This window comes from Drosophila eugracilis, unplaced genomic scaffold, assembly GCF_018153835.1.
Source record: "Drosophila eugracilis isolate 14026-0451.02 unplaced genomic scaffold, ASM1815383v1 contig_90, whole genome shotgun sequence".
Classification (NCBI taxonomy): Eukaryota; Metazoa; Arthropoda; class Insecta; order Diptera; family Drosophilidae; genus Drosophila; species Drosophila eugracilis.
The window spans coordinates 286,151-299,984 of NW_024573812.1; the positions used below are offsets into that span (position 1 = coordinate 286,151).

Consider the following 13,834-nt stretch of genomic DNA (forward strand, 5'->3'; position numbering starts at 1 on the left):
ATCCCTTTACTCCCCTTAACATACACACACACACGCAGACATGACACATGAGTTGTCAATGCAATATAATAAATACGATTTTTGACTTTGTTAAAGCGCTGCCAAGGCGTGTCGTTGTCCCAGATGTCTCTCTGGCTCCTCACTCACCCCTCCTTCCTTCCTTCCTTATCAAAAACCGAATGTATATGTGTATGTATAGGTGGGCGGGGGGAAATGCGCATTAGGCCGCAGGCGGGGCTATGGATTTGCGTCTGGTCCTGGCCGCATACAATAAAGGATAATATGCATAAAATGCTCAAGTTTATACGCACCAGTTAAAATGTCATTTCGAGCTTATGCGTAAGAGTTTGTGTGTTTGGATGGGGTAAGGGGTAAGCAGGGGAAAATTGAAAGAAAAAAAACGATAAACGATATTAAGAGGGCTGAGTGTGTAAGATGAGACTGCTGACTAGGGTATATAAACTTGACTATGGAATTTAGTATCTAAATATATGATAAAAAACATGTTCATAAAAATAACAAGTGCTACTTGGTCAAGTTTAGTCAGAATGTTTGGCTTTTTAAATAAAAAGTAAAACATTTTGTTAATTATTGTTAAAATTTTTAGTTTGATAGTCATTTCTGTTGAGAAAACTAACTTAAAAAGCACTTATCTTTAAGGCTAATCAACTAACTTCCATCTTAGCCAATATACCCTTCTAAAAAGAAAAGAAACCAGAAAGGAAAGCAAAGGAAACCACGAGAAGAGCCAGATGAGCATGTGACAGGCAAACAATGTTGCCTTTATGGTACTGACTCTTCTGAGACACAGAGTGAGATGCGACATAGAGCATAATGTGGTTGCCGAGACATGCAATATAAAATGGATTACCGAAGGAGGAGATAGAATGCGACCGGGACATAATCTAGCCCCGTCCATCATTATAGTATCTCTGCCCCGATTTCCTGCAGCAATTTCCGTTTAATTATCAACCCAACTGGTCAACAATAATCTTGCAAAAGATAGATACAAAGAGAGACGGAAAGATAGAGATAGAAAGAGTAAGAGAGACGAGGTAAAACCAAAAGTCCACATTCCATAAGCAAAGCCATTGGAGTTGACCTGAGAGTTAACATCAACTTAAGGCAGACACCGGCACAGACACACCGAAGGAGAACTCTTTGTGTCCAAGCTTGTGGCTCCGCCGATGGTGCCAAGCGAAACGACCCCATTAGGTGATAGACAAAATCGTAATCCCAAAGCAAATCAGTGGCCCTGGCCCGTGTTGCACAGTTTGCGATGCAAAGAGCTCGAGAGCTGACAGCCAAGCTACAGCCATAAAAAGGAGCACAGACAACCCAAGCCCAGATAGCCAGAAATAGTAGAAGGTTGGCTAAGAGTAGGAGGATGGTCAACGGGCGGCGGCGACTTTCCGCCACACGTGCTGCAAGAGTAGAAAAGCTTGGAAAAAGCAGGAAAGACCTTTACAACTGTCGAATGCAAAACGGCAAGGGACTGCAGTTAACCGAAAAACGAAGGAGGCGGAGGCGGCGGAGAAGAAGCTCTTCCACTATCCAATGACATAAGTACGAAATGGCCAAGAACAGGAGGATGAGGCGGGGGAAAAAGCAAAGCGCTGGCCGAAATTGGCAAAACGTCAACACAGTTTCGCCCGCCTGGTCGCGAATACTTTTTGCCATATTTATGGAGCACAGGAAGGCCGACCATATTGGGCATCATTAAGCTGCTTTGAGTTTGGGCCTCTGAGGGCGTAAAATGAGCAGTCTTTCGGTTTGAGATCGTTGACCTGTGTCCAACAAGATGCCCCCACAGACAAAATGCAATTGCCATCGTGTGACCTTGATGGCCCCCACACCCACACATGTGCATGATTCTATTTCAATGGGAATACAAATAGATAGATAGATAGATACAGATATTGGAAGACGAGCTGTGGTTGAGAGTGAGCGAAGTCTGATGGTGACTTGTGTTTTACACCAATTGACAACTGAAATGGCAGATTCATTTGGCGTGCTCGAGTAATGCGGAAGTGCGTGTCTGTGGCTCAACAGGCAATCTCTGTATCCGTATCTGTATCTGTAAAAGTATCTGCATCTCGTTCGGAGGAGGCCTCCTCCGGCCTGCCAGCATATCTGTATCTGTATCTGTATCTGCTTTGTCCATTTGCGGACGTTTCGCTTTTGCTCATCAATGCGCAATTATTTATTTATACAACATGTCTAACAGCCGTCTGTCTGTCTGTTGTTGCTGATGTTGCTGTTGTTGCTGTTGCTGCTGCTGCTGCTGATGTTGTTGCATGTTGCCACGGACAAAACCCCAACAACGACGCCCACATCGATGTTCCAACACCTCTGCACTGGTGTCTCCCTCCTGCCTCCCCCTCTCTCCACCCCTCTGCGCATCATTAAATTAAACTTGTATGAGGAGAATTGTTGTTTGCGTAGCTGTTGCTCTTTCGGCCTTTTCACATTTCATTGCCATCGCCGGCATTTGGGTCTTGCCAATCAGTAATTCCACTTTTGTATGCCATTGCCTCGCCTCGCCTCGCTGTTTGTTTTCTGCAGCTCCTTTTGTATAACGATTTCGAGCTATTTCCGCTGCTGACAGCAGCAGCAGCAGCAACAGGAACCCCACTACAGTATACCCTGTACTTCCCATTTCCCACTTTGCAGCCCCACATCGACAGAGAACAGTGCGTTGATATCTTAAATGACACTCACCGCCAAATAAAGATTGACGTCAAATTCATTATCGCCCGCAACAAGGGACTTTTTAGATAGGGGAGAGAGTGGGGTTATTGTACAGATGTGTCAAGTGCAGGCGTACACAAACACACAAGCAGAGCCAGATAGCCCCACACTTCTATGCCATAAAATTTAGCTATATACTATATGTATATAAATGTGGACTTTAGAAAGCAAACATTTTGTACATACACAATAATTGTTATCGATTTTTAATTGAAGTCACACAGGGAGATGGTAAATGTGCAATTAAAAAGGCAAATAACAATATTTGAATATGCATTCGATGCTTGAATAGTTTATACCAAGATGTTTTCTTATTTAAATTGGTTTTAGCAGCAGTCGTTTGTTCAGGGATTCTCTACAGAACTTCAAGTTAGTATTTCAAATTTAATAATGAAATAGAAGTTTTGGGTCTTCAACTATTAAAGACTCATTAATTTCATAGTTCGTTGCCATTAAATTGCTCAATTTGCTGCATTCCAATGTGCTTTTAGTTGAAAAGTGCCAGCCCCAATATGGGCATACCTCATGCATACGAAAAGCCCCTCTTACCCCTTTTATTTTTTGCCACCGCCTGACATTGCAACACGAACAACAATCGCTCCATATACGCTCTGTTGCTATTTTTAATTCAATTAAATGTCATTTGCGCCACTCAACTTTAAATTTTAACTGCAGCATAATTTGGCCAGGCGACACGTCGGCAACAAAAGGGAAGCTGCGTTGCGATGCGTTGCGTTACGTTGCTCTGCGAATGTTACCATGTTGCCATGTTGCATGTGCGGCACGCGTGGGCAGGATGTGCAGGATGCACGACGCCAACGCGAGATCTGCCAAAAAGGGACAGAGGGAAGGAGTTACGGGGAGGAGAATGGGAAGAGGGCACCTCGAAATCGGGAAAACGACAACCAGGCAGAAAAAGCGACACAGACAAGCCAGAGGAGAGGCAGTTAATCTGGCGATAATGACGGCACATAAACAGCAACGATGATGATGGGGGAACTGGAGCCAGCAAACAAAAAAACATTATAACTGGGTTGCTCTTCTTAGCTGTTTGTGTGTGGGAAGTTTGGCTTTTCCTGGTTGCTGCCCTCTCACCTTCAAAACACAAAATTGCACGTAATGTGCGACACTTTTAGGAGACAACCGAAGCATGCACTTTTCGCTTAATTTCCCAGGCGCGCTTTCACTTCAACACAAATTAAAATGTAATCAATTTTGGGTCCGAGACGATGAAGAGCAAGTAGCAGTAGCAAGTAGCAAGTAGCAATGCGCCTTGTCGCTCGTCAAGTGACATAATTCCAACAGATATTAAACACTTTGTCATTTATGTGTCAAAATCATGTCAGCGTGAAAAGGCGACACAAGAACGAAGAACGAAGAACGAAGAAGCCCCGTGGAACAAGCCAACGAAATTGTCAAGTGTAATAGAAATCAAGTGAGTGAACAGACCGAGCAACTGACAAACTGCCACATGGACACGGACTGACACGACGCATCTCCAGGCAGGGGGGGTGAAGCGATGGCAAACTTGGTTGATATCGGGTGTAGAGTGTTTTCGGGAGGCAACAGTCCTGGGAAGCTGAAAAGAAATGCAGAAGTAGGAGCAGCAGCAGGAGCGAGTCCGTTTAAGTGGCGTACTCGCGGCCTAATGCTCTCCGACATATTTGGGGCGTGGCTTACAGAGCACTGCACAACACAAACAACACACAACATACACACACACAAACATACACACACCCAGAGCAGTAGTGCAACATGGCACCTGTCACGATGCTAGCGCAGTGGCAACTTGACGTCGCTGACAACAAAGCGGGGCAATCCCGCCTGCCACCCACTAAATCCACGGCAAGTGGAAGTGGATAGTAACGCCAACTGAGTTCGCTCCATTTTCCATGTGGCACAGTTTCCACGCCACAAGCTTCTCTCTATCACATCTCCACCGCCCCTCGCCACCTCCCTAACTCAACGCCAGCCAAGGCATTGACCAACTTACCTTAATTGAATCCAAGTTCTTATCGCTAGCCAAAGTTTCTAAAACAATATCTTATCATGCGAGCCAGTGCAAACTTTGGCCCACTATCGCTGGGTTTTTGGTAAACACAGTCAGCTGGCCTAATATCAATTAATTAAAAGCGAAAGTGCTTGACAACGACAGTAGTAAGCTGGTCAAACGTTAAGTTGACTTTATTAAATAAAGATTCCTAACTGAGTTTCATGTTTTTTGTTTTGGTTTTTAACTTGCTTAAAAGCTTTCTAAGGTCGCTTAGCGATTTTACGCATTTTTAACTTAAATAAAAAGAGTAAAACCCTATTTTTAACTGGCCTAACTTCAATTAATTAAAAGCGAGAGTGCTTTGGAGCGAGTGAAAAAAGGTGGCCGAAAATAAATGCATACTTTCGGCGAAAGGGCATTAAATATTGAAGGGCCAGAAAGAAGCTGGAGTCTCTCAAACATTTATGAGAATTCCGTATTTTCTTGGCCCCCTTAGGCTGAGCTTAGCTCATTTGAAATGCAACCAAAAATTGACGCAGCCCAGCCGCATTAAGTAATGGGTGGCATTCGTTGCCCAAAGGAAGTCACGCAGCCACAACGCCAGAATATTCATTTAATCAAGTGGCCTAAGAAGACTCCGGCTTACCCGCTCCCTTATCCCGGTCACGTCAAATGGGGGATTTTTTTATGAAGCAACCGAGCATTTCAGATCATCTTGTGTGTGACATTGAGGGTGAGTGGGATGTTGTTGGTCGTTAAACCGGGCTGAACGCCTTTTAATCGCCACTGTGTTAACGTGCAACGTTGCGTATGCGCAATTTTCTGTCATTTTTATTACTGATGAACATCGCAAAATTACAGCAACACCAACACTCTGGCACACATACACGTATTCAATGTCAATCATCATTTGCAGCAATTTATTATTATAATAATAAATGCTTTTCTGGGCTCGTTTCCCTTGGGTGGAAACCCCAAAGTCCGCCTTACAAAAAATTTCCATCTATTCATTTTTCCTTGCCAACGAAAATTGTGTTTTCTTTCAAGTAGTTAACATGGAAAACGTTGAACAAATCGCATTAATTGCTGTTGTTGCAGTGAGGGAAACTTAGGGACAGGGTGGCCGGAGAGGGTATTGTAAGACTTAATGCGGGACAACTTTTGTCGGAGCCCGCATGAGCATGTGTGTGTGTCTGTGTATGCTTTTTAAGTACCGCTATGACAGGCAGTAAAAACAACTTAACTTGGCTTGCCAAGCCAAGCCAAAGCAAACCGAAAACCCAAGGCATTGTTGAGCTGTTAATGAAAAGTCAACTTGATTTCATGCCAGACCAGCCAGCCGAGGAGGCAGCGGCTTCCTGCCAGCTCCTTTGGTCCTTCCATCCTTCTACTCCACTGTGTCGCATGCAAAGCCAATGTGCAACAAGATGGCAAGAAAAGCAAGAGCCCCTGAGCCTGAGCCACACACACAGCCCGAGCAACTGAAAAAACTTTCACTTTATCATTAAGCCTGACGGGTGAACTTTTTTGAGTGGCTGCTCGTGTGTGGCCAGTTTCCCAGGGTCCTAGGCACACTCTAGGCCCGGACTCCCTATATTGAAACATAAATAGAATTATAAATACTCTACAGGCATCGTCCTCAGCTGTAGGTTCATGTGTGTGTGTGAGAAAAATCAGTTAAAGTTATTGCATGTCGTCGCAGCTCGACATAGACAAATGTTGCTCTTGTCACAAGTGGAGGAGGCAGCAGCAGCAGCAGCAACAGCAACACTAGCAGCTCCTGGCCCACCCACATCAACTGGCTGTCTTCATGTGCCTGTTGCCAACTTGACGAAAATTGAATTTCGAAACATGCTGGCTAAAAGAAAATGTACAAAAAAGAACCACCAAAGGACCATATACCAAAAAAAAGCACCCAAAAGTGAAACAAAACAAAACTCTCTAGCAAATAGAGAAACATTTCAGCGGCAAAAACGGCAGCAACAGCAACAGCAACAGCCATGACAATGACAGCGTAAAGCCGGCAAATGCAACAACAACAACAAAAACAAATGCCAACAAAATGGCGGCTGTTAAAATGCGAAAAACGCGTTGAAAACTGTTTGAACAGCAAGGAGCTGCTGCGGCAAAGGAATTGAGCGAACGCACAGCACAGCAGCAACATGAGGACACCAACAGCAACTGTATTTAGTGCCGCCATCATCAGTAGACGTATGTGTGTGTGTGTGAGCTGCGCTAAGTGCCTTTGCTCTTCGTCCTTCGACTTGCCCAAAAACCCCTCTCAAGGCCCCCCCTTTACTTACTTTCACCCACCCCCCTCCATCAGGCTTTATTGTCCTTGTTTGCCTGTTATGTTTTTTAGCTTTACGTAAATTGCGTAAATTGTGTGCATTTTATTACGCTACACTTCACGCTGTCACGCCCCCATTTCCAGCCAAAACTCCTCACCGCCCATCTTCATACATCACCTCTTCTTTTTTAGCAAACATTTTGGCAACTTTTTTCCCTTTGCTTGCTATTCTGTCAGCACGAGGAAAATGTCTTCGTCAGTTTTTATTAGGTGAGAACTGTGCGTTACGTGAAAGTTGTTGGTGTGTTTGAGGGGGTAGAGAGGTATAGATATGGTGTGGATATATCATGTTTTTGTGTAAATTTGAGTTTCCTTTTTGAACTGACTTGAAGATAAGTCTTTTGACCCATTTCAAAAAGGGAAAATGAATGTAAATTTATTGTCCGTCTATCAGTCAGACAAACAACCAATTTCGACGGCCCTGCCCCGTCACTCACTCTTACCTTTAATAACACATTTTTCTTTTGGGCTAATTGATACGCCTGACGGCATCGCGTGACCAAAACTGAACGCTAAACGACACAAAGATAAACACAAGACGAAATAAGACAAAAAACAAGCAACACGAAATACCAAAAAAAAAACTCAAAATCAAATCGCAGGGCGCCAAAGAAACTTCCACGCGACGACGTTCAAGTTCATTGCCATTTAGGCCAAAATTGGCGCTCGCGGAACTTGTCTTTAGCCCCCCCAAAAAAAAAAAAGAAACCACACGAAGGAAGCCAAAATACACACAAAAACAACATACAGCAATCGAAAACGAAAACCAACAAAAAAAAACCAAACAATTCGAATACAAAGTAAAAGAAAAACATATACACGGCTATTTTTGGGGAACGCACGTAGCATTGGCAGCCAGCTGAAATTGTTGGTGAAAATTGAGGCATTAAATTGCACTCGATCGACGGACGGATTGTGCACACGGATCGAGAAGAACGCTTCCCAGCACGTTTTTCCCTGCCGAAAAAATAAGAAAGAACAACTAATTTCCCCTTTGCCACTTGATAAATCCGTAAGGCATTTAACGCATTTTGTTGCAATTAATTTGTGCCTCTTTCAGATTTTAGGGAGTGTGCAAATTTTTGGTTTCTTGCCAACCGCAAAATTTTGATCGCCGTCGGGAAAATCTTTTGAAAACCGAAACGAAACGGAAAAAAACCAAAACAAAAAATCACACATTCCACTATCAAGTGGTTTTTGGCAAATGAGATTTTTGACTGCCTGCAGCATTGGCTGGGCAACTCATTGCTCTCGTAAAACACGGAAAATGCACTCAAAATGCAGTTGAAATCGCATTTAACACATTTTCCCCGGCACCATTTTGCCATGGCCAGCGGGTATGAGGGATGTTACTTTTGATTTATTTGCATGACAAACGGGTTAATTACAGCATGTTGTGGCTGCAACACCAGCAACGGCGCAGCAACGTCACAGCAGTAGGCTAGCAAAAACAGGATTTTATATTTTTTTTTGGTTGCATAGGCACAATTGTTGCATGCCCGCTGACGCTGCTGCTGCTGCTGCCGCTTGCCCGATGATGCAACAAAAAGCTGGGACATTGTGGGCGTTTGGATATGGCGCCAATGCTTACTACAGTGAAACCTATATATTTATGTAAAAATGTTTCGGCAATTGACAAGAAGCTTGTCCCTGGATCGCTGAAATGAAGTTTTGCAGACCCAAAAACCCACTTGGCACCAGGAGGTGCAACGTCATTTATTACACACAGCAGTGCCGCACACCACTGCCACTCACTCACACAGCGAGAGTTTCTTTGTTATTTGATTGAGCTTGAGGCTGGCATTGAGTGTCCATAATGGAATTTTTATTTATTAAATGCGAGTCTCTGTCCATCGCCTGTGCCGTTGTGTAATTTATCACAGCCTGGCCAGCCAGAAAGGAATTTTCTGCGGGATTTAATGCCATGACAATGGGTGAGAAGCGGTGGAAAAAACCGCAACTGGATATGAGAGGCGGGTAGGGGAATATAACGACAACGGGGGGTTTTTATGTGGAGTGTGGCAATGCATAACGCATTAACAAACGGCTTTCAGCTGCATATTGGCTTTTGTGATTAACGCTCACACATGCAGCGCGTCGGACGCATAAAAACATTGATACCCTTGTTGCTGAAACAAGCTATCGATAGCAGTGGTTTAACCCATGTTTTAATATAACTTAAAATATTTAAACTTCAAATAAACTTTACTCAAAATATCTTTACGAATATAAAGTTTATAAACGTTTTTGACTGGAAACTTAAAATAAGTTTTTAGCTTCCTTTAAAGACCTTAAAAACCTTACCAATGGGTTAACTGTAAGCTGTTTTTTCAATATTGTAACGACTGTTAAATGCCACAAATTGTTTAATGCGTCGGGTTACACTCGCAGCTCTCCTTCTATACTCACACACTCTCCATCTCCAGCCAGCGATGGGTCTACGGCGTGCAACCACCGAGCGATTTATGCAAATGCAACCAATGCACTTAGCGCCGTTAAATAAACAAAAGCATTATCAGCACCAGCACCAGCTCCAGCAGCAGCAGGCAGCATGCAGACACAGAATGCAAAATGCAGAAATGCAAGACAATGCATTAAATTCCCTTTGCGATGTGTTATGTGTGTTGGGCGAAGCCACAGAACGGCAGCAACACACATCAAAAATTCACTATGCAACTTATCTAAATGCACTAAATTACACATTAAGCAAGTATCTTAAATCAAGACCTGCACTAGCACATACCCATAGTCTTAATCTAAGCACATAAACAACAAAAGCAAGAACAAGCCAAGCAAAATGCAAATGTTGCATGTTGAGAGGGAGAAGCAGGCAGGGGGGTGGTGGCAAGCAAATTGAGTTGGCATGGTCAGGGACTGTAGAGATTGTGGACTCTCCTCATAGACAGACCACTTGCCCTAGCTGCTTAATTTGCGTGCGAGCTTATATTTTTTTGCTCTCACTGTTGATGTGCCTGCCCTCCATCGATTATGTAAATGCGAAAATTTCCATTAAATGCATTGAATTCCATTACGAACGCATCATCATCATCATCGTCTCGTAGTCGTCGAAGTCATCGCAGTGAATGAGGGAACGTTGTAAACCAGCCAACAGACTCCAACAGACAGACAGACAGATTCAGAGGCTTGTTGTACTTACTGTAGTGGCGGAGATCTCAGCTCTGGGCGCCCATTGTCTTGCGGTCTTGCGAATTTATAGCTGAACAAAAACAAAAACAAAAACAAAAACAACAACAACAACAAGTAGTAGTAGTAGTGCTACTGCCCCGAACCGGGGCACAATGAAGTCATTTGCTGTGGAATGTTCGGCGGTCGTCGAGGCAAGTGAAAATGCCTGGCCCCGAATATCGTAAATCGTTTACTGGCTGCTTGTCTGTTTCTCGGAGGTATTTTCATTAGCCAAACACAAATTGAGGCAACACGACACGACGACACATACACAAAAAACCGAAAGAAAAACACTTAACATCAACACGAAAAAGACTAAGCAAGCAGCAAGGCTAAAAAACAAAACGAGGGGTATAGGCCAAGTCGGACACAACATATGGCTCAGATCAGCTCAAGCGGTCCGAGCTGCCCGTCACTCGCAGAGCGAGAAAAACCAACAGAAACTACTGTTTAAACATCTCTGGAGCCGCGTTTGGAGCCATGGATTTGTATTTTACCTGTTTAACCCTTTTTATCCCCCCCCCAATGCTGTTGGCCAATGACCAAACAGAAGCTTAAAGGTATTTATCGTTGGCTGGCATGGTGAGGAGGAGGTTTATAATTTGCGTATGGCGGGCGCACTGCGTTTTGGGCCATAATTTGGTGATGGCCTGTCGAGAGGATGTGTGAAAATCTCCATGGCTGCCTGTGGCGTTTGGAAACTGCAGCTGCTGCGGCACACAAATGTGCATTCAAATGGATCTTTTGTTTGCCCGATGCTTTCGGCTTTCACTGCTGACGCCGCTTTACATTTGTATTTGGCAACGCATTTCACACTTTGAGTGGTGAAAATCTCTCTGACGCACAACTCAAAAACTGGCAACTGTAACCGAAACCGAAAGTCATTGAATAATCTGGAAAATTTCGGAAAATCTACAAAATGTCCGGGAAAAGCAAAGAGTGTGAATATGAATTAGAGAGACCCAGCAAGACCCTGATTTTGATCATCTTCACCCTGGCAGTTTTCATGAAGTTGTGCATCATTCTGGTGGAGATTATGGTCTGAAGGAATTACCTGCAATGAGACAAGAAAAAAAAGGTTGTAATTAGTTACTGGTTTTTCTGTATATTTTTCTTCTTTTTTTTGGTATAAAGATAAGTGTAAACAAAGAGAAAAGGCGATTGATTGGGATCGATTGGGTAGAGAGACTGCAGTTTTAGGTTGATCTTTTCCTTTGACAGGAGTCACATTTCACCGAGGGTGAGTTGTCTTTCTGCTTTGCTTCACTCTCCTCTTTTTGGGTATTCGATTACAAAAAGGTTTTCATTATTAGCCTTTGTCCTCATCAGCATTTGACTTTTCCCATTTCCCGCGCAAACAAAACGCAGGAATCCCGGAAAAAACCGCAAGGGTAACGAGAAAAAAAAAACATAATTTCATTTGGCCTGCTGCTGTGCAGAACAGTGAAAATAATTTGACAACTTACTTAAAAATATGTCACATGAAGAAGGTCAAAACTTGGTTAGGCAGCCGTAAAAAAGGGTTGCCCCCGAAGCGGCACACACACACACACCCAAACGAGCCTCAAGTAGCTGCGTCGCTTGTCTGGAAAATCAAAATGAAAATCCAGAAAAAAAAAGGGAGCAACTTTTATTAAAAGCTGTCAGCGCGGCAAAACCCCAAACATATTGCCACGGTTGGGTTTCATTTCTGAGAGGGCGAAGAGGGGTTCCTTCTCCGTCAGTCAGCCAAAAGTTAAAACGTCATCGTGGCTTCATTATGAATTCTTCGAATGCTTCTCACCTTTTTTTTTTCTAACTCAGAGTTGAAAAAGTTTGTAGCCTGCGTGTTGTCCTTTGATCAAGTTCCATGCGAGGAGTCGCAGAACATTTTCATTTTCACCTGTCTGGCGGCGGCAGCGGCCACTGGCTGCTCTTTGATGTGTTGTGCCAGCGAAAAAGGACGAGCATTTGGGTGAGCTAAGGATAAGCCACGAAAGAGCGCATCAGGCATGCATAAAGCAAAGGCTCAAATTAACTCAATTGACAAACTTGGCTGACAACTCGCCAAAGGGTTTGGCTAACTCGGTTACAGTCTTGAAGAAGGGTTTCCGAAAGGAAAATGGAGGCAAAAATCGTGGATCACCCTGCTCGGATATGGATATTGCCACACACAATCCCTAATTAGAATCGATTTGGCTCGAGGGAGAACCTTTTTTCCCCTTTTCAGCCCCTTTCACTTCTCTCCCCCTTTGGCCCATCAAAAAACAATTAACAATTTGAGGCACTCAATAAAATATTTAAATGCTAAAGTAAAGTGAATCTGGCGGGGTGAACCCTTTTTTTTCTTGGCCGGATCCTGAAGTGGAAAGGAACCCGAAAGCGAAGGCAAACAATGATAAATTACAAATGAAATTGTAAAAAGGCGCAACAGCCAAAAGAAATTAAGAACAAAGGATAGGAGGCAAAGGATAACAGAAAGTGGGAGATGAAGAACATGCCGAGCAATTAACGCCAACGGAAAGTGCCACGCCTTCGCTTTTTTTTTTTTTTTTAAGGGAGGAAAAGAAGGCTGACATTCCATTTGGCCATGTCGACTCAATGATTACTTTCGGCCTTTGATTAATTTGAGCTCATCGATATTCCCGATGTGCAACCCTTTTTGTTCCAGCCAGTTCCATCGCCAGTTGGCCTGCCTAATTGCTTGCCTAATTTAATTGCCACGAGTGTAATTTGTGCCCGTCTGACTGACTGACTGACAACTGTGACAATCGGACGACAGCACCAGCCCATGAAAGTCGAAGCCAGGACTTTTGCTCTTTGCTCTTATACTTTTTCCCCCCAAAATGCCGTATTGCAACTCTCTAATCAGTGCATTTGATTAATGGAAACTTAACTCCAAACCATTCAGGTTTTTCCTTTTTTAGGGGTGCTGAAGGTGTGTCCAAACACCTCTGGGCAAACCACAAAGTCATTTCCGCACTTTTTGGCCAGCATCATTAATTACAAAAACCAATAAAAGTGTTGGCCGAGCATTTAGGCCAAAATAAGTTGTCATCATTAGTAACGGTTACAAGTTGCTTAGACAGGCACCAGGAATATAAAAAAGGCAAAGGAAAAACTGTTACTTTTGGAGAAGTCAAAGAGGAGATACACTTAAAAGAAAGTTTCGAGTGAAAGGTGTTTAAAATTAAATGAAAATGTATACCACTAAAATGAATATAGCCTTAGAGTTACTTTAATACTTCTCTGATCTAAGAACCTATTACAATTTTGATTTAGTCTAAGAGACCCATTTAACTTACTGTTTACCTTACTGCTAAACCCAAACCTTTCACATCCTTTCTGGCCAAATACCCCTGGATAACCCAGATGAATTACGGCTAACTGACAAAGACAAGCAGCCTCGGTTACTTGCAAACAAATTGCCAACAATTGATGAATGTCTGGTAATGAGAAGCGCCAAATAAAATACGAAGAAAAGAAAAACTTAAGCTAAACGCAACTAAAACTCTGTCAAAAGCCGGGAAATGAGAGAGGAAATGGGGGTACATTTCGAAGATCTAGGCGCCAAG

At 43.3% G+C, this 13,834-nt stretch overlaps 2 protein-coding genes across 2 annotated transcripts in view; one reads left to right on the forward strand and one right to left on the reverse strand.

Moving 5' to 3' along the window:
* Nucleotides 1–13,834, reverse strand: part of LOC108106378 (Krueppel-like factor luna) — a 113,882-nt gene that overhangs the window by 80,372 nt on the left and 19,676 nt on the right. The gene's annotated exons all lie outside the window — the stretch shown is intronic.
* Nucleotides 9,946–11,334, forward strand: LOC108106379. The gene has a single exon (XM_017213368.1). The coding sequence runs from the start codon at nt 11,200–11,202 to the stop codon at nt 11,323–11,325; it is 126 nt and encodes a 41-aa protein (XP_017068857.1). The 5' UTR covers nt 9,946–11,199; the 3' UTR covers nt 11,326–11,334.

Bases quoted from the DNA above. Each gene is read 5' to 3' on its own strand.
- LOC108106379 (XM_017213368.1), top strand. From the start codon at position 11,200: ATGTCCGGGAAAAGCAAAGAGTGTGAATATGAATTAGAGAGACCCAGC.